Raw genomic sequence first — 25,217 nt, 5'->3', positions numbered from 1 at the left:
CTCATATTCACAACATTCCACTGGTCAGTTTTTCTTATTCTTCTGCTTGTGGGACCTGGTGTGAACTGATGCTAAGAGAGGATAAAAACAGGAAGAGGGCCTGACTGAGATGATGGAACAGGGGCACAAGTAATTGCACTAGAACAGCAAATGGTGTATCACATATCAGGTGGTAAAGAGGACTTCTTAGGCTATTACTGATGCTAAAGTCTTTATGTCAGTTAAAACCCTGTCAGAAGGAGAGATCACTGCATCTCTGCTTTGTATTTTGACTGCTATATTTTAAGAACTGATATTATGCGATTATCTACAGCGTCTGCTGCAAACTCCAAGTGAAGTTAATTGACTGCTCAAAGGCCAGATTTTCAGAGATAGATAGTAAAGGAATCATGCCTAATGGCTACGAGGCCACTGGTTAACTGGAGCAACCTGCTCAGAGCACGCTTTTAGCACTTCCATAGCCCAAGGATGCATGATTTATAGAAAAAGGTGTCCACAGGCAAAGTTCCATCTCAGTTGCAGTATACAGGTCACCATACAGAATCCTGGAGTAATCTACGGCAAACTCTTATCACCAACTGGAACTGATTATAAAAATCGCACTCAGGTTCAACTCAGCCTCGGGAAAGAGCTGCACAACAACCTGCTGCACTCTTCTTTTAGCTTCAGTTGTCTCCATCTTTTAACAGATGTTTCATTCAAATCTCACTAAATTTACATCTAACAGTATTCTCTGCTACGCTGGCAATATGGCATCGCAACTGTTTGAAATCCACTTCTGTCAGAGAATGTAGAATCTGCATCTTTTACTCCAGATCTGCTGGCTTACTATATCCCTCTCTCTACTCTCAAATAACCCTAAAATCAGCAGGACCTGCAGACCTTGAAGTATGTAAAACTTCCCTGAAAACGAAAAACTTAAGTAGGGGCCCTCTGGCTTCTCAGAGAGAAACTTCTACAGAGACTAACACCTCACTATCTGGAAATCCACACCAGGCTTCTCAGTTGGAAGCCCAGGTTTGCATATCTTGCCACGTAGTCATTTCAAGTCATTTAAAGGCAAGAATTCTTAGCCTCAAGTAATTCTGCCTATATTTCCTCAGTCCACAGTATATTGAAACTGACCCCTGCAATGTTCACAAGCAACAATTTTTCTCACCAGTTCCCACCCGGATTTTAAATCCTGCTTCTCAGAATAGTGAACTGGGACCTCAATGTGGGGTTCATGAAAGAGGAATACACTGTACTTTCCTTAGAAAAGAGCACCTAGTAAGCCTGGTCAAAATTTTCTAGGTTTAAAAATGGTTTCAAGTGCATGAATTATATATTCAATATATATGAATCACTGCATATTTGAAATTACGTTATATGAGCTAAAGGGGAAAAATAAAAAGAAGCAAGTCTGAAACCTATTTAGAATTTTAAAAGCTTTCATAATAACCTCCAGGCCATGCAGCCCACATTAAAAAATTGAAAATCTTCTACAGATGACATAGGCTTAGAGGCAATTCTTGCTATGAAGCACATGAATAACCATCATTATGACACATCGCCCTCCCACCTCTGGTCATATTAATTAAAAGAAAGCGTGTGCCACATCAGTATCACGTCAGATGTTTAACCAACAAAACAGGACAACGTTAAGTTCTGATGTAATTCCACTTGTTTAAAAAAAAAAAAAAATTGCATCAAGGACTCTTTTATCTCCAAAGAATGTTTGAAGATATATTTCAGAAACAAACAAAAAACAACAGGACATGATTGCAGTCTACTATTTACACAATTACCTATGACAGGTTACTTTTTTGTGGTGTGCTGTTCTTTCTGATTTATTTTTTTTGTAATCATCAATAGCACTTAAGAGAACAGGGATCACTGGACAAACTCACAACCACTTTCAGAGAAATGTAAAGTACAGCTAATAGTTTGAACATGAAGAGCATGGGAACCATCAAGGAAAGTGTGTACAGTGTGGTCTTGTGATTTACAAATTCGGGCTTGGAAATTCTCTTCTCCTAGGTGGGCTCTAAGGAAAAAAAAATACTCTTTCATTTTGGGGAAATCTCTTTTTGTTGCTGCATCTCAGATTCCTACTTTAAAATAAGAACAACAGGAATCCTTCTTCCCATTCTATGTCTGCTTGGCTTATTTAAATAACATAGTGCCTTGGGCAAAAAATCATCTCTCACAAGGCTAAATACATGGTACGTACCACTAAAAGAGACAGAGGAAAAAAACAAATATCAAAGTAAACAGTATCACTGCATTCTGATTGGGGCAAAAAAACCCACAAACATAAGAAACCCAGGACAAACGACACAGTGGTTTCTGCATTCAACCTGGAAATAACCTTTCCTCTCCATTTATGTTCCTCTAGTAGGTACAGAGCATTGTAATTCTATCTTCTCAGCATTCCTCTGAAACACACTATGGACTACCATAATAACAAAAGCAAGGAAAGGTTGAGACAAAGTTCAGTATAACAGCCAGACGTGGTCTACAATTCTACATTTAAATTTAACATTTTAACATTTTTCATTCCTATAACGTTTATACAGAAATGCTTTCATAAAATTAAAAGATCAAACAGTCATTTGAAGTTATCAAAAAGTTATGTCAATTGATCTGTCTGTTATTTTGATCTGTCTCTCCCCTTTTTGTAGTTCTGCAGTTCATAAACCTGTTTTCAAGGTTTTAATCTTTCATCCTATGTCAAAATGAGAATCATTTTTGGCACCTTGGAAAATACTTTAACAGACAGACCGTATATGCCACATCCCTTTAACAGATGTAATTAAATTACAAATAATAAAATACACTCTGTAAGAAATACAGTTATGCTTAGGAAACTGGTGAAATTCTGCTGGCATGTAAAACAAAAGAAAAAACAACTGCATTGCTGGATCCTCAGCTACCTCTTTAGCTTCTATTCAGCTCCCTTTATACTCAATGAAGAAAAACTGGCAGTTTTCATACCTCTCAAGATGGATGAATTGCCTCTCAGCAAGTGCCTATTTCCTTCCAAATTAATGATTACAAAGTTAAAACTAGGCAGGATGAATATCAAAGCATAATACTAAAAGAAGGTTCCAGAAAACTAGAGTGAAGACCATACAGGAATTTCATTCATCAGTACCAAGTACAGTCCCACGTATATCTTAACAAACATAAGAATGATATGTGCAGGTCTCATCTAGAAAGCACTGCCACCCTCAGAGAGTACGGTAACATCAAATCCCTCAATGAAATTCACAGAAAAGAACGTCAATAATTGCGTGCTTGATGGTAGGAATAGCTAAGACCATGTCCTAAAGGCAACTGTCTTGAAATTTTCTAACAGAAACTTGAATTCAGCAATTATTAAACAGTGCTAGTATCAGACATTCACACAGATTACACTACATGCCCATATATTGGGCCTCAACATACCAACATGAAATAAATTAACTAATTAGAATTTTTCCAGAGCAGAGCTACCTTTTTTTTTTCCCCCCTTTTTTTTGAAAGTTGATAATATAAATTGCACGATGTTTAATGTTTGTACTTCTTACAGTACAAATGAATGTGTTCAGCCCATAAAACAGCAAACTCGGTGAAGCATTTATGATACTGGCAGAGAGTCTTAAAACAACTTACATTGAGCTAGTGATTAGTACAGACTAAATTTCCTTAATCCAATAATCTACTGAGAATCTATCATTTGACACAAAGGTGTCAAGAGCTGCTGGAATGGTTAGTGACTTGTATAAAGTGCTCATTAATATTATCAATATTAATAAGTTCTTTTTTAAACAAATGACACATTTATTATAACACAAGATGCTTTCTATCAACAAAAAAAAAGCAAGCAAACTTTCAGGCTTAAATAAAATACTACAACTTTCAGGTATTTAGGAAAGAGCAAACCCACCTTGTCTTCTAGATTTCCATTACGGTCAAACTGGTAGAGCGATGCCAGATGAGTAACAATCCACAAGCTAAAGCTCAATGGATCTTTACACTGAGTTGTTTGAAAAACAGACCTACTTTCAGAACTACTTGGTCTCTCAAAGATGCTCTTTAGATTTTTGTTCACCAAGTTCCAGAAACACTGAAGAAAATGTGAAAGTAAATTGGAAATGTGTTATTAAAGGCTATGCTAACATTCTCTACAGTATTGCTGAAACAATCATTTCATTTTTACAGAGAACAAGCAACATGACACTCATTTAAGGAAAATATTATCAGAGAAAGCCTGGAGCTATCTTACATGCTCTTTCTATATCTTAGGATGCTCTTACTAGTAGAAATCAATGTGAAACAAAAAGATTTGGTCACAAGGAAGAACGTGATATGATACCTCACAGGCAAAGTTACAAGTAGCTGGAATGACAACCTACAGACTGAATCCATCAACTTCGTTCTCAAAAGAGAAAAATTCTTTCTTCGTTCTTCAACGAAGACTTTATACAACAGATTTTCGAAAAGCTCTTAGCCACAGAGCAATCTAACAAAGGAAAAGCTAGTAGTAGATGGGAGAGAATTGGTCTTGAAGACAGACTGAGATTTAGGTGACTTGTTATGAGTCAGCCTCTTTCAGCAGATAAATTATCTTCTTGCTCAAATCTCCATCTACAGCATATTATGCCTTCTCTCAGCCTATGTTTATCTTCCCTAATTGTACAGAAGCTTTTTGGGACTTCTTTGCACTTACACTTTACCCACATCAGCTGGCTGACACTACAATTATAAGCATCAAAAACCAGGTTGCTCTTTTACAGATAGTTGAAGTATAGGTACCAAAGACAGAAACACAGGCTAGATGGATCACTGATTTGACTGATCTACGTTTTCTAGCACCTGGTAATGAATTGTTATATAACACAAATTGTAAAATAACGATTTTAAAAAGTGGGTAAATGTTTTCTTTTCCACTATGTCCTACTATACAACGTCCAGTTTGTTTGTTTGTTTTCCTTAGCAAGAAATGAACTGTTTACCAGTACCTTACGACGCAATGAAACAGCATACTGCAAAACCTAGAGACTTGATGCACATTAAAGAATGTGGCCTAAAGCATTACTCCGAGCATGTAGTTCTCAAGGAAAAATGAAACTTAGTTTTATCATCAGATATATGAACTAGAGCATTTGCAGCAGCCTGGGAACATTTGGCAAATGCACAGCATTTGTAACACACATGCATATGTAACAGCATTCTTCTATTACCTCTGTTTGAGATCCTTTATTTCTGAAGTCCATCAGCTGAATAAGTAGAACCCACAATTCCTTAATGCAGTTGCAGGGATAATGGTGATTAGTGAGAGCCTCAGAAGGTCTCACCTGTAAGAGAATACACAATATGTTTTTTTCAGAGAGGTGTAATTTCTGAAGTTGCATATTTTCTCTGGTTTTGGCGTGGGGTTTGATTTGGGTTTGTTTATTTTTTGCACTTAAATAATATGGCTACAGTTACAGACTAGAAAGTATATCATTCCATTAACAGCCAAAATATATATTGTGGTATGTATATTCATACCATAAATGACTGTTTCCTAATTTTATGTAATTCATAGATTGTATTATTTTTAAGTTTCTCCTAAGCCACTTTCAAATTTATTTACTCTAATGAAAATAGGGTTTCTGAGGCCTAATTGAAAACAAATTGCAATAAATACTGATTCATTATCTGACAGTATGAAAAAGAGAAAAATGATTATATTTTCTCAACATTATTGGAAAGATAAGAAAAAGATTTCAAATGACTTAATAGCTATTATTGCTGTTATTTTTAACTGAAAAATCCTTAATGACTAGGCATAATGCTAGTAGAATGTTTTTGTTGGCACGAAGGTGTTAATGCTGCCACAACATTTCACAAAATCTGCTTTTTGGTAGATTTACTGAAAGGCATTCTTTTAATATGCAGAAAACAGCATATTTCAAGTCATGTACATTATTTAATTACTATTCCATATTTAACAAAAATCACTCTGACTGATGCATTTCAAATGCAAAGCATTCTTCTTGTGATTCATCTGTAAGTTTTACATTCCCTGAATTGTGAAACAAAATAAGCAAAACAGCTAAAGAAAATGCTAAATGCATGAAAAAATCACTCTACGCTTTGATATTTTTAAGACCTAACAGCACTGTATTTGAAATAATTATAGCACAGACATAACTTCTACTTACTCTGTCTTAGGACTTATGAGTCTACTGAGCTGTGTTCAGAGGTAGTAAAACAGTGAGAAAAACTTTGCTTGAATAGCATAATACCTTCAGCAGGGACAAAATGCCAGAAACACAGTAAGAAAAGAGTAAGACAAATCAGCTTATACTCAGTTTATTGCTTAACAATCAGTACTCGAAGTAGACTAACAAGCCCATATCCTTCTAAGAAGGGGAATGGCACCTTGACTTACTCATCTAACTCACCACAGGAGGAAGAAACTGCTGCTATACTTTCCTGACAAAAAAAGGGAGCCTAAGATGATCAGCCAACTCATTCCTGGATACCTAAATCAGATATGCTGAAACTGAATTTTTATATCCTCTTGCTCTTTTTGATCCATTCATTTAGAACGGTTCTTGTGTGACACTGGGACTTAAACTAATTTCAGGTTTGGCAACCTAACAGTGAAAATTAAAAGTTAAATCAAAATACACAATGCAACAGTAGCAGCACTATGATAGAGATGTTAAAGAAGTGAGAATGAATGATTAAAACCCATACATTCAGACTAAGTATATCATCAATAGTCCCAACTTCTGTTTCAAACTTGTATAAATTCTGTAAGTATGCAGAATTTTTATTTTTCATTCACCTCCAAAGTACTTCAAAATAGTTTTAAATACACTGAAATCTAAATAAGAATTCAGATTTATTTATAAATGTGACAATTTGTTTTTCTCTCTCTAAAGAATCTTGTTTAACCTATAAAATTGTCAGAGTGGATTCTAGTGTCAAATTAAGAACCACATGAGGCCAAGACTAAAATATTATAAATGCTTAGATTGCTCACATTCCACAGTTGCTTCTTAGAGTTTTTCCAGTGCCTATGTCTCTCCATGCTTCTAGCTAAACATCCGTTATGGGAATCCCTCAATAATCTGAATTAATCTTAGGCAAATATTATCTTGAGAATAAACATCAGCTAGACCTCTAAAGTCTATTAAAAATTCATTATTTAACTGCTAAATTCCCAAAACTGAAGCAGCCTCAAAAGTGCTCTGGTTGACTCATAAGCAAAAAGATCCCTTCAAAAATGAATTATTGCGGATGCACTCTTAACACTTGGGAATTTTATGGAAATATTACATACCCAACTTATTGAGCATTTATTCTGCAGTTACTGCAGAAACTTTCACCTACTAATGCTTATCTACAGGCTAGCAGGATCTCTTCTGCAACATGTGCTATATCTGACCAGGATAGAGCATGACTAGTACTAACAAAGCAAGACACTGTACAGAAATTGGATAGACAAAGTATAAATGAGACATTGTTTGGCTCAGGGATCGTCTATACCTTCTCTCGGAAGTTCAGTACCTTGATAGAAATAGTTATAATCACAAACTGTTTTATTCTGGGACAATACAGGTGTGGCACCAAGAACAAGCTGCTGAGAATAGAATAGACTTCCGAGGATATTATTTCTCTGCTTAATGTACCTCAGGGCACCATGGGCTGAGTATGGGCTTGATGGTGTAGCAGTTCAAGATACAAATTTGAAAGTATGAGTATAAAAGATCAGTGCTTATGTCCTTGCTTTCAAGAAAACTAACAAATGTTATGAGCTTCACTTGTTTCAAAGCTTATTAGTATGTTAGTGAACTGACACTGTCATCTATTATGGGTCTCAGCTGTGTTTTCACAGAACACCCTGAGCTGGAAGGGACTCACAAGGATCAACTCTGGGCTCCACAGAGGACTACCCAAAATTCAAACGTTATGTTTGAAAGCAGCCCAGATTCTCCTTGAGCTCCAGCAGCTCGAAGCCATGACCCCTGCTGCAGGCAGCCTGTTTCATACTCACCATCCACCCCCTGGTGAAGAGCCTTTCCCTAACCTCCAACCTTCCCTTCCCTGATGCTGCTGCATGTCATTCCCTTGGATCCTGACACCTCACAAGAGTAGACCTCAGCACTTCTGCTGTGAGGAGCTGCAGGCTGCCATGAGGCCTCCCCTCAGCCTCCTCTGCTCTGGGCTGAACAAATCAAGAGACCTCAGTCACCCCTCTTACATCTTGCCCTGCAGAACCTTCACCATCTTTACAGCCCTCTTTTGTACGGTAACAGTTTTACGCCCTTCTTCCAATTGTGGCACCCAAACCTGCACACAGTGCTCAAGGTGAGGTTGCAAAGCACAGAGAAGAGCCGAACAATCCCTTCCCTCACCCAGGTGGTAGAGCTGGGCCTGACAGACCCGGGGTACAGGTAGCCCCTCTGGCTGCCAAGGTACACTGCTGACTCATATTTAACTTGCCAGCAACCAGAACCTCCAGATCCCTTTCCACTGGGCTGCTCTCCAGCCTCTTGTTCCCCAGTCTGCATATATATATATACATATATGCATATATATATATCCAAGTTTGCTCTGTCAGAATTTTGAAGAATATTATATTCATTGCTGGATTATAGAACCAAATGCATGCTAGAGGAGGCACCAGAAGAAGGGTTATCCAGCTCAAGTCCAAATTCCACTTGAGAAATTAATCTTGAATAGAACTAGTTCAAGATATGCAGCCCAAGCCCACGGAGAGCTGAAGAAAACACTGAGGTATAACAATCTCCTCTGTTTGTTATGTGGCTCTGTGGAATAGGATCCATCTATCATTTTAAATATCTGACATTTCACAAGCTACTATCAAGCACAATAGTCCACAGATACTACTCAAATCTTCCTTTACAATTTACAGTCATTTATTTATTCTTTTTGATGGAGAAAGAGGTTGTAATTATCTGATAATGTAATAATCAAAACTAATTTTCAAAGGTAAGAGAACTTTCCAGAGAGACAGTTCAAAAGAACAATTTATAAATGCTACTTACAGGCATTTTTCCTCCAACCCCATAAACAGCATTATGAAATAAGGAGGACTCCATTTTTCAGATTTTTGTACCATGAAAACATGAATTATACAATTCAGTCCTGCATTCATATCTCACAAGTGCTGATCTAAAGCAGGCTTTACAATGACACAAGACTGCACAGCTCTCTTACTGGATAATGCTACTGAAACTTTGTGAAACTTTCATGTCCTCAAAACAAGAAAGAAAAAAAAAAAAACAACACTGCAACTGGAGAATGAAAGGGAAGAGAACAAGTTTTCCCTTGACAAACATGAATGAGCTGTAAAAGAAAGATGAGAAACAGAAGCATTGTAACAAACTGTAGTATGACATTCTGTAAGTGTCCAGTTAGCTTACTGCCAGGATTACAGCTATTTTTCTTTGTTCCTGTTGAAAGAGTTTGAAAAGATTTATTTTTTTTTTTTTGCATTTATAGTGCTAAACCTTTTAGACTGTGCCACGTTTGGCATTGAACCTGAAACACTGAACTTATGAAATGTGGCACTCACTTCTGCTCCGTACACAGTGCATTTCAATACTTCTCTCTCATTCATCTGCCAGATGGTCATGAATAAATATAACACAATTTGAGCTCTTAACAAATAACACTCTTTAAAACATGGAGATATTAAGCCATACGCAACATTTAAAACTTAGCAGTAAGAAGTCATCTATGCATTGGTACAATATCTAATTCAGATGCATCTGTTGGGAAACATGTAACTGCCCACGTTCTATATAAAGGAAATAAGTTACCTTGGTGTACTTCTGGATGGACAAGCTTATTAAATCACATACAAGATTTTCACAGTGCGTTTCAAATAAACTGATATTGGTTAAGTTCTCCCCCGTTAGATTTATGAAGTGGTTAGCATATACAACTTGCCCTAAAAAAAAAAAAAAAAAAACAAAAAACAAAAAACAACAACAACAACAAAAATCAGCTCTATTTAGTCTAGAAAGGATTTCTGTTTCCTAACCTGTATATCTTAGAATTGGTTTGCTAAGTTGTATGTACTTTTAAATTACCAACTCATCTAGAAATGCTTGTCCATTATAAATTCAAACTAATTTCTTCACTACACTCTAAGTCTAAAATTATTGCAGTTGATAGTCAAAAGGTTTGGCATTTGCAACCCTTTATTGGCACAGCTTCTCAGGGAAATTAGGTTTTATTTACCTGCAGGTTCCCCTTTGCTACATGCCAGTGTACATATTCTGAAATCATGATATGTTTTGCAGATACACAAGTTGCTGACAAGTAGTTCTAGAGAGGTCTAACACTTTCTTTAGGATGTTTTGATGTAAGAAGCTAACATGATCATATTCCAACTTGAACATTTGTAGACATTAACAGAGATAAAATGGTAAAGTTAAGAGGTAGTTAGATCTTATCTTACAAGCCTTCCAAGAGTACAATTCCCCTGACATCAGTGAAACAGAAGATACGTAGAATGAATCTGTAGTTTATTCTTAGAAATGCAGGGTAAAACTCTGCATCCAATACCTTGCCATTGGTGCAAAGTTTCCATTCAGCACGCTTTACAGAACAAAATGAGAACCTAAAGAATTCAGCAAGGTACATAGAATACAAGACAGAATAATACATGCAGATGTGTCTTGACTAGTGAATTTTGTTGTAAAGAAGCATGAGCTTTCTGTTACAGAAATTAATTACTATATAATTACTCTGAACTTTACCTAGAATATAGAATTCTGGAAGAGACATGGCCTGCAGCAATCTGCTCATCACTTCTCCAAAAGCCCCCCAGAAAAGGAAAAATAACATTATCCCAATCAGTCACGAAACAAATTCTTAAGTTTATAGAATAGCCAATCCACGCATTATCCAGAAATACAGGCATGGAGAAATAACAAAGATGCAGGAAAGCCACGTAGTGACTGTACTCAAAGCAGAAAAAAGTTCATCTAAGCATTCAGCATTTGATAAGCATTTGATATCATTACTTTGCCCAAACGCGCAGTGCACTGACTCCAGACCTTAGTGTTACCTCACCTACTGCAATGCTTATATGGAACTTTTAGATAATTTATATCATGAGAAAGTTTTTGTTGACTGCCTATAGGAGAACAAACATTTATGTCATTTTGCTAGCATGGAAATGATCTTTAATGTATACAATTTTCACAAAGAAAATCGTAACATCCTGTATTTTAACAATTCTTCTTCAGCCACCCGAATGTTCTATGACTGCATTCTATGACATTTCTTTCTAAATTTAGTTTCTATGAATATCTTACCAATCTTTTTCCCCTTTTAAAATTAAAATTATTATTTTTATGTTGGTTGGTTTTGTTTTTAAACAAAGACCTCTAAAGGCCTCTTCCTTTGCACAGTATCATCTTAGTGTAACATATGATCAGCAACACGGATCCCCTGCTCTAGATTCTTTGTCCTTGCCCATCGGTTGAAACATTTCATACATTTGTTTACTGTTCCTTGTTATACATTGTGAATCTCTGCAAAGTGTATTTTTATTTGCAATGTCAAAAAATGTCTTGACATTAAGTATTTAGTACACAGCAAGCAATAGTTGAAAACAAACTGTATAAATTGTGATAAAAAATAACAACTCAAAATACTATTTTGTTCCATTTGAGCTATATGAAGGAAAGTTTAACCACATAGACTCGTTGCACAATGAAATAAAGATGCAGAGACCAAAGTTTCATAAGATTTGAAAAGGAAACACTGCCTTCACCAAATTTCAATTTAGACGATTAAATATAGCTGTGCTCAAAAGCTACTGAAAGTAATAAATTATTCTGGATGAATTAAGACAAGAAATAAAAATAACAATATATACAAGTTTAAAAAAAAAACCACAAAACACGCATACTTACTCATCATTTTTTCACTTAGTACATGAAGAATTTCTAGCACTAGCCAATGGATATCCAAATGGAGATGTAGTAAGTGCCATGATGGTGGAAAGATCTGTGATTACAAATACACATATTTATTTGCTTGTAATAGTTTTTAGTGAATTCTGCATGCTGCATTTAAGACGGAATGGCACTGAGCTTATAACGTGAGAAATGAAGAAAATAAAAATCAATTTCAATTACGTTCTGAAAAAAAAAATTACTTCCTATTGAGACACAATTATCAAACTGAATGCATACTCTTACAAAATAAATTTACAACTATAAAAGCCATCAACCTTTGCTTGATGTTGAATGGTAAATGCTGCCAGGACACTACTAGGAAGCTCACAAAGGTGACCAATGTGCTGGGTCAAAGAATGAAGCTCTTCCACCAACACTGATGGGAACTGTGCTTCTAGTTCCTCATACGGGTGGAGTACTCCATCACTTTCCATTTTAGGGGGCTCTAGATACCTGAGCAAACACACAGAAATACAATGAGAATATGGATAAGGAACATTTACACAAAGCTTAGTAAATAAGTAAATAGTACACAAGTCTCACCTGAAGATGAAAACTTTCACATAGTGCAAGAAGTCTGTACATAGACGTCTGATGTTCTCTGCTTCTGAGTGCAAGCTGGCAGCTTGACCTAAAGTAAGAGAGATCAATAGCTTAAAGCAGATGTGCTCACACTGCAACACAGATATCATACATTCTCTATGGTAATGAAACGAGACTACTGAAACACCACTCTTTTCTGAAGTAAAATTGGTAATTGTCTGGTAGCAAACAGCCACTTTCAAACACCATCTTGCCAAATGCAATCTTGCCAGAGTGATCCATTCTTTTTCTTATTATCACAGGCACATACCCCAAATGTAAAGGAGAAAAAAAAAAAAAAAAAAAAAAAAAAAAAAAAAAATCACATACAATCCCTCAGGATAGGTGGCAGAGATAAGCAATTAATGCAAGAAGAAATCACTCAGCCTTACAGCCCTACTCCATATCTGCTTCCAAAAGACCTTCTAAAAACGTGTCAAGCAGTGTGTTTTTCTCTTGGGGAAACTCCTAAGCAGAAGAACTTTTTTAGAAACTAAGTTTCTAACTTCTCTTCCTGGGAAGCAACCCATCAATGAACAGTGCCCCAAGATTCACAAAGCTAATGGTCTTTCATTCACTATCACGTATCCCTCATTTCACTTGCAGCTCAGTATACTTTTATCTAGTTATTGTGGCTGCCTCACACTTTGTCTTCCTTCTCTCCCTTTTTCCCCACATCTCGTTTTGTAGATTTCTGCTTAGAGAAAAATAAAACTTAGTGCATGCTAAGTTAAATGCAGTCATTTAAATACCTAATAATATATATACACATTAATGCCTAGTGTTCAGTCAGCTTGCAACATTGTGCCTGATTAAGGATGAGGTGATCATTGGTAGGAGCATAAGAAGTGGAAACAGTAAATAGGTTTGAGCAGACTCCAGTGAAAAGTGTAAAGTGCTAGAGAATAAGCATGGCAAAAACTCTGCCACATTTTGCACTGTCCAGTGAAATACAATCACCTTGATATTCTCAGCATCTGTACTGAGAAGATACTGCAGACAGTGCATTTCTAAGTAATTACTGAACTTCTCAACTTCCTAAATAATACAGCCTTCAAACTTATAAATAAGCCCAAGGCTGCAATAATCCTTCCGAAACATGCTGCAACTCATGCCTTAGTATTTAATTCAAACAAAGTGTTTTGTAGCGATCCCATTTCATCAACTGCCAAGATAAATTTGTAAATAACTCTAAACATCTGTGAATTACTCTACACTAAGCTCTTAAAATGTACTAACTTTTTAAAATGTAAGCCAAAAGAACACTGGAAACAGTCTCAAACCACTATCTTTATAACTAAAGGAGTAACTAGTATTTTTTTGATGCAAGTTTCAATTTCTGATTAAATGTGTTAACAGTTTTGCTAAATCCTAACATAGGATTGACATCTTAGTTCAAGTCGAATTAATACAAAATTCTCCACTGCATCAGTGAGGTCAAGATCGACCTTCCTGAACAGGCAGACCTGGTTCCAAATGGCTCACACCATTTCCACATTGCTACGTCATGTATCCATTTTCACACCACCATATATCACTTGGTTGACTACACTCGTACACTTACTGCAATTTATGCTGGTTATGTGTTGCTCTGTGGCACACTGTGAGCAAAGAATTGAAACACAAATGTGATAACACAGTTCTATAATGAGAAGGCAGTCAGATATTTACCCCTGCTTCAAACGAAATGTGTTCAACTTACCAAAGTCAGAAGAATTCATTTCTATTAGGTCCTCCAGATTGCATATTTGTTGCCTAATTAAAAAGGATATAAAGGTTTACAATATTTATATAGTTTGAAATTATTGGACTACATTTTAGCAAGGTTTTAAATAGAACAGCAAAGTATTCCTTGCTTTGTATTTCTGAAAAACTTATACAAATGTAACCTGGGAGTTGGTATTAGTGGAAGACTACACACACATTTATGGCAATGGACAGTTTTTTCTTTTTAAAACCATTACATACAGTAACAACAAATAAAAATTAGCCAAATAGCAGGGAAAAGGAAACAAAAACGCACAAGCAAAAATCCTAATGCCATTCCCTGTAAATATCATTCAGCTTTATATTTGATCAGAGGATAAACTGGAAAGTCAGCCCCAGTGACAAACATTCTATGTACAAAGTTAATTAACATGTGCACAACCACTACGAAATTCTGCAAGCAGTTTTTCCTTCTTCCTTCCCAAAGTGGTCTACTGTTTAACTCAACCACAAAGGATTAACAGTCACACTTACAGCACAGTAAGAGCATGTCTAGAAAAATTAAAAACTCAATTCAGTTTTGGAGGCTGGAAAGAATGTATTTTTAAAGAAGTCACTACTAAATACTGCAGCAAATGAAAATAAAGAAAAAAAGGTAGGTAAGTAGTAAGGTAAGTACTCCATCATATTCCACAGCAACTGTTATTTTCAAGTGGTCTTCAAGTACTGTCTCCAGAGAGATAACACGGTACTAAACCCAATACACAAAAAGCACAAAAGCATAAGATAGACTGCAAAAGAAAATGTTGCATAAATCAAGAAAGGAGCTGTCTGACCCCATTTCTTACACAGTCATAGCTGCAACTACTGAGAGATTCAAGAATAGTAGAACTGAACCCAACGCAGATCAAACATCCTTGAGAACTAAACTGTATGGAAATGTTAGGAACTGCCCACGAGGATCCAAATATTTGGGTTGTAACCTGCATATTAACAGCTATCACACATAAAAATTACCTCCCTTAGTTCTTCCTTGCTTGTATAAAACAACCTAAGACATAAAACAAAAAACACCTAAGTGGGTGAAAGAATCAAAGCTGAATTTCTGTGTGAATTTTTCATTTACTTCAACCATGTAGAAAAGAAGTCTAAAGCTGGAGGACTTTAAGAAAGGGCTTTGGAGACTGAAGGTTAAAAACAGTAAGAAGGAAATAAATAGAAAAAAAAAAAACAACTCTACAACTCTACTAAGTTGAGCGAAGGAATACAGTCAGTTCATAAAGTAAAATCACAAATGGAGCACAAGAAGCACAACAAAGATGTCACAACCTAAATAAGAAATTCTAATTCTACTTTGCATTTGTATCTCCAAGATTGGTGCTTATTAGCTGTTAATCTTGTGACTTGCATCTTCAGTCATGCGAAAAAAAAAAAAATCACAGGTAGGAATTCTTCTTACTGCACAACTATTGTTTTTAACTTGTAGTAATGCTCTGTTACATAATTATGTATTAATTCTATAAAAACGTGTATAATCAATGGATATTAAGATGATACAATCACAATATAATCAAGAAAGTTAGGCAAAGTGGACAATGATAACAAAAGAGAATAAATGGAAAGCTTACCCTTACGCTGGGCTCACCTACAAAACACCAATAGAGGCGATCTCCAGAAGAGATCCTTCCCCACTGGTAGCCAGCTCTTAAATAGGTCTAGGAGCACAGGTGAATTGCCTTCACCTGTGCTCCTCTGGCTGACTCATGGCTCGCCTCAGGTGATCAATCAGAGGTTCAGGCTGTGACTCAGCAGTTCCCATACAAAACGTTAAGTAGCAATCTTCAATATTGTGGACAGTTAAGAAAAAATTACTGAGTTGTCACTGGTGTGGATTTTAACATTGACATTATCTGCACTGTTGAACTATGCCTAGCCGCCTTGTTTTCAAGAATCAGCACAACTTGTATCTCCTATATATGATCACTACACTGGAAAACAGAGCTTTCCTACTTTCAGTTGTCAAATGGTCTATAAATGAAAGCATACCATTTCATAACTGGAAAAAAAAAAAAAAAAATCAACTGAAAGATGTAAGATCTTTGCAGAGAGACTTGTCACATCAAAAGACAGCTTAGCAACCAAATTCTTATAGCAAAGAGTTAGCTGAAATCCATTACTGCTACCAGCTCAGTACCTTTTAAAACATGAACAGCTTGAATAAATTAAGGCATAAAGTTTTTTATTGTTTTTTTTTTAACATTAATCTCTATTACAATTCAAAGGTAACTACAAAGGGTTTATATTACAAAGAAAAAATTATTTCATTCAAGAGATTAACATCACTGTCTCACTGCAAAGTGATGTTAAGTCAACAGTTAACTGCACAGATCAGATTGGAGGCTAACCAGGATATGGTGTTACTTATAACTAAGTTATGCTAGCTGCTTCCTTATGACATTTTTTAAACCACAGTGAAGAAGAATCTTGTGCCAAATGAGCAAAGCTAATAAATACACCTCCTGTCATCTACGCCATCATGTTTCAGTAGCCAGATTTCATTAATGACATTTCACATGATGCTCTTGGCCATACTCTAAAGGGATGGAAGAATCTACTGCAATTAAGGGAATGGTGAAATATATCACACGTTTGCAGAATCGTGGAAAAGCCTCTTCCATCCATCCTCTCTGTGTGCTGTATATCCTGAGGATTATCAGTAAGCAAAGATGATTATTGGTAATCTGTGTATTTGCACTGACTAAACACCTACACTGAATTAATGGAACACTGAGTAATTGTATCTGAAGAGATTGCTGAAGCTACACTAATCCTAACAACTGAAGAAAGTGCCGCATGGAGTATTTACAGTATTTAACTCGTAACACCCATTTTTTCTTTAGCACTAAAAAAGGACTTCAAATCTTCAAAAGATAACATTAATTATATGGGTAGTACAATCTTATTCAAGGAAAGCTTACACAGTTTACTCATATACAGTTGAACCATAGTATGGCTTGGGTTCAAGGAACCTTAAAGATCACCTAGTTCTAACGCCCTTGTCACAGAGGCTGGGTTGTTAACTGCTCAGCTAGACTCTTCTAAATAGACCATAACTCCATTGTAATACGTATCTATCAGTCTTTACCTGGTGATGGCTAACATGCGCTCCACGATGCTTAGAAACTTATTAATAAAAGTCATATAATACTACAATTATCTGACACAAAATTTACATCTTCCATAACTCCATCTGTCTTATTCATCACGTACCACTATGATTCTATGAAATTTCCATACAAGGAAGACTAAAAGCTGATTCTTGATGCATCACATGGCCCACAGTATATTATGATTTTACTACCAAAAACTTGAAGTTTGTTTCATTGTTAGAATAAATCGCTATAATTATAGAATTGGAATAATCATAAAATACACTAACAGCATACCTAAGTAATCCAAAGAGAAGTCCACAGGACTCAACTAATGCAGTTTCAGTAACCCACTGAAAGCCAAACATTTCTACTGCATCTTCTTCATAGTCATTTGGAGAAGGATCCAGTCTCAGCAAAACCCTGTAAGACAGATCCAGTATTCCTCAGTAATAACATAAATAAATCTAAAGCACTGATTTTGATAAATGTAGTAACAATATCTATACTATAGACAGGAAGCAGTGCTCTCAAGAGACCGTTACACCTTTTTAGCAATATAGTATATAAAATATGACAAGTTTTAGTTTCAACACTGTACAAACCATGTACTGTGCTCTGTAGTTAGACCATTTTAGAGAAAAAAGAAAATTAACACATTACAGGGGGCCAACCTGAGGCATAACATACAAACTGTGCTTAACAAAAGACGCCAGGACATCAGATAACACAGCACTGTAAGCTTATGCTTCAAATCTGTCTCAGGACTAATAACCAGCTACAGGGTATACATTTTTCCTGAAATATGTTCTCAGTAGACCAATTGTGTAAATATAAAAATATTTCACTAGTGCACTTCAAGATTGCTTAAAAGCTACAGCAAATTGTTCAATAAAGCCAACAGATTTAAAAAACTACTTCAGAATTTTTCCCTCGAACTTTAGTAAAATAATTCAACAGTATTCAATAAGATTTAAGAAATATTTCTATTTTAAAAACAAAATAAGTATTCTGGGCAAACACTTGGTTCTCATTACATTATAACCAAATTTATTTCGTGCTTGAACTATGCCCTATTCCCAGTACAGTTCCCAATCACAGACAAAAAGAGCATCTGTTGAATAATTGAGTCAGTCTCCCACAACATCTGTAGCTCACTTGGTAACTGTCTAAACATTGTTCTGTTTTGAAGCCTGGAGTAATTAAATCAAGTTAGTCCTGATCTAGGTAATGAAGACAGAGGAGTCTCTCATATGTAAGCTTTTTCAGTAGTTTACAATCCAACTGATTGTAGAAGACGAGGTGAATAAAGGACAGAACAGAATTATCATAACCACAGTGACTTGGTGAAGCTGTACAAGCCCCTGAGTGTGTTTTCACAGGAAACTGTTTCTGTCATGGAATGCCTTCTTTGTCACCATGGAGTCTACTACTGATACATTCACAAAGACACAGGTTCTCACATCCACGTACTTGACATAAACGTGAATGAACATACTCTGATACGCTAAAAATAAGAGTAATAAGGTAGGGATTGGGTTTAAGAATTTACAGAAAAGCTTGCAGAAGGTTAAAAAAAATAATAAAAGTAAAAAACAAAAGCAAGTGGGTCCAAATGTATATACAAAGTAGGAAAGAAAAATTACGTTTGCATGAAAAGCAAACCAATCCCTGCAGGATCAGCATACAACTGAAAACTAAAGGTGGATCACAAAGAGAGAGAAAGTATTAACTAAAGCAATGTTTTAGAATGTCACATAAAAAAAAAAAAAACATATTACGCACATGGCTTCTGAACCTTAGATCCAGAAGATTCCTAAATCCAGAAGGTAGAGGTCTGAGAAAGATGAAATTAAAGCTGTAGAGGACCCTATCAGAGGCTCTGGAAAGCTGAGCAGAGCAGATTTGTTTCTGTCACAAGGAGAACAAAAAGGACAGCATCCAGGAGAGCATAAAGTTGGAAAAAGCAATACTGCACATTTCCCCAGAATTTAAGGGGTCTCAGATGGTGTTATCCAAACCAATTTTGAAGCGTCTTGTTAAAACTCTTGAAGACAAGTCTGTGTAGGGTCCTTTACTATATCTTCAAATCAGTTCACAGAGCTAGAAGCTGGACCCAGAACTCTGACCAAAGGAGAATATCATCAGAATTGTCCTCCCTTGTCTGGTAGACCACAAAGATGATAAAAGCTCAAGAATAAACTCATTTGGAAACGTTGTCAGCATTTAGAGGTACAAAACAATAGCGGAAAGAACATCTTAAAAAGATATACCTGAAACTCAAAAAAAAAAAAAAAAAAAAAGCACCAACATACCTCTTAAGAGACCCACTTGCTAAGTAAGACTCTGCAGAGAAGCTTCTCCCTCCATTTTGGTTGTCAAAAATGCAGGAAAAACAAGGAGGATTTGACTTCTCATTCTCCACCTCCATTGCCATCTGCAGGCTGTCACTGAGAAGTGGAGGTGTGAAGGAATCCATAAAGTCATCGTCTACTGTTTCCATCTAATCCAGAAAATAAACAGATAATTAACAATTAAAATGAAAAACTTCAGCATTCCTTCAAATAACTTCTTCATTGTTACAGCTCTTCGTAACCCACCAGCTCAAATGAGGACAATATCAGCCTAACCGCAACCCCAAGGTGTGAGACACCACCAAAAAGGAAATTGTGGTCCCATTCCGTGCCACATAATTCTGCTGTTTTGTACAACTTCATTTTCCAGAATCAAAACAGGTTCAGCAGGTTACATAACCAAAAAGCTAATCCTACAAAAAAGTACATTTGTTTCGTTCAGTTTCAGTTTAAATTGTCACAGAGATGTATAGTAATTTGAGTTGGAAGGGACCCTTCTTGATCATCTAGTCCAAATCCCCCGCAATGAACATCTGCAGGTAGATCAGGGTTCCCAGAGCCTTGTCCAACCTGACTTTGAACACCTCCAAGGATAGGGCTTCCACAACCTCTCTAGGCAACCTGTTCTAGTGCCTCACTACCTTTATTGTAAAAACCATTTTTCTTATATCCAATCTAAACTGACTTGTCACAAAGTTCCATTAGCACTAGGGTAAAAGAAATGGCAGAAACAAAATGCAAGTTGTTCTGTGACCAGAGTAACTGCAGTATGAAACTCCTGCCCATGGCAGGGAGGTGCGTGGAACTACACAACCTATAAGGTCTCCTCCAACACAAGCCACTCTATGAAAACACATCCTGTATTACAAGTTCCCAGCTGGTCATGACTTAAAGCAATACTACAGCTCAAGTTCTTTCTGAGAAGCACTAAGTATACGTCAAGTGATAATTATGAAACCCTGATATGCTGAAATCCTAAAAGTTTATAAGATCTCTGTAGGGCTGATTCTTATACAGCTTAATTTGAGTTTTCATAAAAGTTCTGACTTCTCCTTTTGCTTTTATTTCTTTTCAGGATTCCTGAGAACAAAGATCACATCCTAAAAAAGTTCACCACACACTTAACCCTCAAGAACTAACGTTTTATATGAGAAACAGCTGAAACAGTAGAACTGGGCAACAGGTGCCACTAAGGTCTACAATAACTATAAGCAAACAATATAATTAAGAGAACTAATAATTGACAGGACGCCTTCAGCAACTCGGTTTAATGCAGGTGCATAAATGTGACAGCAAAACACGGCAGAAGCACACAGCTGAAGGGAATGCTCTGCATCATCTTCATTAAATAAGGCACAGCAACACTCGCTGTTGCTTTAACTCAACGATTCAAGGCATCCGAACTGCCCCACGCCCTGCACTCAGCCTCCTTCCCTCCCCACAACTGCGAGTTCCCGCCGCGCCTGCCAACAGGCCTTCCCGCCAAGGCCCACGACAAGACCGGGCACGGTGAGGCGACAGCTGCGCCAGTCACGATAAAGCAGGGCGGGAAGGCAAAAGCAGAACAGCCGCGCCGCCCGGTACCTGCGGACCACCGGAGTCCACCAGAGCCCGCCGCCGCCACCCTTCCTCCTCCGCGCCGGAGCACTTTTCCGTGCGTCCCGCGCGCCGCCGCTAGCTCAGCACTGCGCAGGCGCCACGCTACCGATTGGCCGCCGGCCGCTCCTCCTCTTTCTCCTCCCCCTCCTCCCGCCCCGCTGCCCGGCTCTCCTCTGTCCGGACAGCCGCCCGCCCGTCAGCTTGCGCCTGCCTTCTCCCGCCCGCCTCCTGTTCCGCCCCGGGGCGAAGCACCGCCCGTGAGGCGGCTCCGTGGCGGCGGTGGGCCGGTCCTGTTCCCGCTGGCTGCGCGTAGAGTCCGCCGTTTGCGTGTGCGTACTGTCCTCGGCGCAGCACTCGAGCCTCGCCGTGCACTGCTCCCTTCTGGCTGCTCCCGGTTCTGCCCCTTGTTCCCCTGGGCCTTTTCTCCTCTTGCTCAATGCTGCACCATGCCTTCCCTGTGCTTCCCGTTGACGCCTGAGCCCATTATAGTGCTAATATGCTTCTTGCTCATCTGCTTCCTTGGAGTTTCGTAGCAGCCCCTATCTTTTACTGGTTTCCTCGAGTCTAGCTTATCCTGGGCTATCCTGTGCCAGAACCTCATTTCCCGTTTCTGCCATCTCAACCATCCCAGGCAAGAAGTCTTACTCATGCCTCTGTCCTTCCTTCTCTAGTTGGTCAGGTGCTGCTCACAGCTGTGGGCACCCCGCTCTTCCCAGACACAGGATTTAGTCTGTAGTGTATGGGGAATCTAAGCAGGGCATTGGCTGGTCTCATTGCATCACAAGTCCTCATTGGCTGTGACAGTCACCGCAGCGCAGGGGCCGGGGGAAAGTTCTAAAGCTGTGCCTAGCATAAACTTAGTTTAAAATACTGTGTCGTGGACTAAGTAACGTCGTGGACTTGGTGGCTTCTGGGTCTTTGATGATTGAACTACTTTGGATTGTCTTGATTCCATTTCATTTTAAACTGTCCTTCCAGTTGTGCTTTTGTGTATGTGTGTATATAAATTTTCAGCAGTGCATGAAACTTTTGTTTCTAACCAGAAAGTTGCTATTAAAAGTTTTGTTGTGAGTGCTGCAGCTTGCTGTGGAAACTCCTGCCCTTAAAAATGCTTCGTTTGCTCTTGTGTGTGTAAGAATCCCTCATTTCCTCGACTAAATTCCCGTCTAATTAAAAAAACAGTACATCATGGTTAAATAAAACTGTACCCAGGATAACCCTGATTTCCATATGCAGATTTATCTGCGCTGACAGCCCCCTCTCCCTCTCAGCGTTTCCTCTCTCTCCTCTCTCTCTGCCTCCTTCTCTCTCTTTCTCTGCCTCTCTGTCTTTTTGTCTCTCTTTATGTCTATTGCATCGCGTCTGAATAATTTTCAGGCCCTTTTTTCCTTCCTTCTCATATGCACATGCTAAAAGAACTAGACAAAGATGCAAGGTGTTTGCTTGTTTGCTGCAGTCCATGTCTCTAGGAGAAAAAAAAAAAAAGCTCATGATTACAATGCCACTTTTTTTTTTTTTTTTTTTTTTTTTTTTTTCCCCACCTGAGCTCAGTGATTAAACTTCCCCAGGGTGGGGAAGAAATAAGAGGTGGAATTGAAATAGGGGTGAGGAAAATATTATTGCAGCAGCTGCAGCTAGTGGTGTCTGCTGCCAGATGTGTGAAGGTTCCCGGGGTCCTGGTCACTAAAAGGATGCATAAAAATATTTGGAGACAAAAGCTGCATCCTCAGTGATCATTTTCTGTACTTAACATGGCAGCAGGCACCGTGTGGAGAAATCGACATGCTGGATGTTGAACTGGACTTTTCTCCTTTCTAGGATGAAAGGATGTGATCTATCCCGTGCCAAAAGGGAACTGAGGTAAGAGAGCTGATCCACTATTGCTTTTTCATTGTATGTTTTTAGCATCTTTTTTTTGAAACAGTGTATGTATGGATGTTTATATATTTGTGTATTTGGTTTCTAGTCGGTAAGGGGTGCTTTTTTTTTTTTTTTTTTTTTTTTTTTTTCTCCTCCCCCCTCCCCCATCTTCACATCAACCTGGAGAAAGTTAATTCACAATGTATAATCGAAGCTTGTTCAGGAGCATCATTTTATGGGATTATTTGTAATACATTTTCGTTTCCAAAGAAGACATCAGCAATGACATCATGGTCGACTGGTGATATTTGCAAAGTCTTTTTAAAAAGATAGTAACTTTGCAATATAAATTGTGCTTAGAGATTTGCGTGCTCTGTTTTTCAGTTGCATTCTAAATGTTGGAAGTCTTATTAAAGCAACAGTGAGATTTTTTTTTGTTATTATTTCTAGCACAGAAGCGATGAATGCTGCATAATTAAGTACAGTATTTAATTTGGCTGTTGTGAAGCAAAAGAATAAGGTAATAATTTTTATTGTACTAATCAGACTCAAGATGTTCTCTGTGTTAATTGGGTTAAAAAAATTGCAGTACTTATTAGAAATTCTAATTTCACAATGCAGCACTGACAATAAGCTCAGCCAGTGAGTTATTCACATCTTTAATTTGCTCTCTTAATGACAGTGTTCTGTAATCAGAGTGCAGAGACTGCTTCCTATGCATTATGTATGATGTTCAGGACTTAAATGCAGGACATTATGAAGCCTCTCAGTGGCTCAGTAATTAGTTTTCCACAAGACAGGGCTTAGATATTCACAGATAAAAGTCTACAGTTGAGATAATGTTAAGGTGGTGACTCACGCTAACAAAAGCAGGGAAGTTCAAATTTAACTACTCTACATTCTCCCTTACTGTTCAGGGGGAGGGGAAGAAAGTCTCCAAAACTAACCGGTCGCGGTGAGTAAACGCTACAGGCTGCCCAAGGGGCAAACGGCTGCTTTATTTAAGTCTTTTTGGTAACTTTTCTTACTGGGAGGTTGCAGGGGGAGTCGTGCTTTGTGCATCTTTTTAAATGTTGTGAAAAGGGCAATCACATACCCACCAACAGAGAGCGACTGTCTATAGCAGAGATTCCATGTATTTTGAAGATATTGGTTGTATCTGAAACACAGACATTTGTAACTTCTATCAGTTGATGTTTTGAATGGGAGCTACTTTGTTAGGTATAGAAACTTTGCAACACCTGATGCTTGCTATTTTGCTGCTGTATCATTTTTTGGTATATTTATATATATTATATATATATATAAAATAAAATGAAACGTATATTTCATTTTACAAAGCGTGTTTATCTAACAGTTCAGTTCTCACCATCCAAAACGTATAATGCAAGTTGTTGTTTCCCCCTTCCCCCCCCCCCTTATCATTTACCTGGAGTTCTGTCAAATGATTTAGATGTAAGGAATTTGTTGAAATGAAGTTGGAGAATGTTACTTTTTCATGTTTAGTGGCTTGTCAGGCTGGTAGCTGTACATTTGTCCTGAGTTCCTGTGTTTGAAGCATAAATTGTTATTGGAAAAAGAACAGATGAACTGGGGAAGCTTGTTCAGTTATTTTGTGATAACTCTACAAAAACTATTTTGAAGTAAACATTTGTTCATGAAGTATTTACAGGATTGTTACTCTAATGATTAACAGTGATCTACCATTAAATGTCTTAGATTTAAAAACAAAACAAAAAACAACAACAACAACAACAACAAAAACAAAAACAAACAAACCCACAACCAAACAAAGTCAAACAACATCAAAATCAGAAGTAACACAAAAGGTAGTAAAGTGCAGGATTAAGAACCTTGGGTATGTTTAGAATTTTGAAGGTAAACAACATGAAGCTAATTCCTCTTGAACTTTTCCATTAAGGACTACATCTGGAATTCTGTGTTGTTATCAGCTGTTGCTAGTGTTGTCTGGTTTAAAGGCCTTGGAACCAATTGGTGAGTCA

The 25,217-nt window shown here is 37.5% G+C and overlaps 1 protein-coding gene across 1 annotated transcript in view; it reads right to left on the bottom strand.

Moving 5' to 3' along the window:
- Positions 1-19,904, bottom strand: part of MMS22L (MMS22 like, DNA repair protein) — a gene marked incomplete at both ends in the record, with an annotated part of 84,038 nt that extends 64,134 nt beyond the window's left edge. The window contains 9 exons of the mRNA XM_079550582.1: positions 3,911-4,090; positions 5,208-5,321; positions 9,810-9,940; positions 11,919-12,012; positions 12,239-12,416; positions 12,507-12,594; positions 14,248-14,300; positions 17,699-17,824; positions 19,717-19,904. Of these exons, the coding sequence (XP_079406708.1) occupies positions 3,911-4,090; positions 5,208-5,321; positions 9,810-9,940; positions 11,919-12,012; positions 12,239-12,416; positions 12,507-12,594; positions 14,248-14,300; positions 17,699-17,824; positions 19,717-19,904 (1,152 nt within the window). The remainder of the gene's footprint in view (positions 1-3,910; positions 4,091-5,207; positions 5,322-9,809; positions 9,941-11,918; positions 12,013-12,238; positions 12,417-12,506; positions 12,595-14,247; positions 14,301-17,698; positions 17,825-19,716) is intronic.
- Between the last annotated feature and the right edge of the window lie 5,313 nt (positions 19,905-25,217).

The sequence above is a fragment of the Tetrao urogallus genome (genome assembly GCF_951394365.1).
Source record: "Tetrao urogallus genome assembly, chromosome: 2".
Lineage (NCBI taxonomy): Eukaryota > Metazoa > Chordata > Aves > Galliformes > Phasianidae > Tetrao > Tetrao urogallus.
The sequence above is the reverse complement of the archived record's forward strand: the minus strand, read 5'-3'. Positions and strand labels throughout refer to the sequence as shown.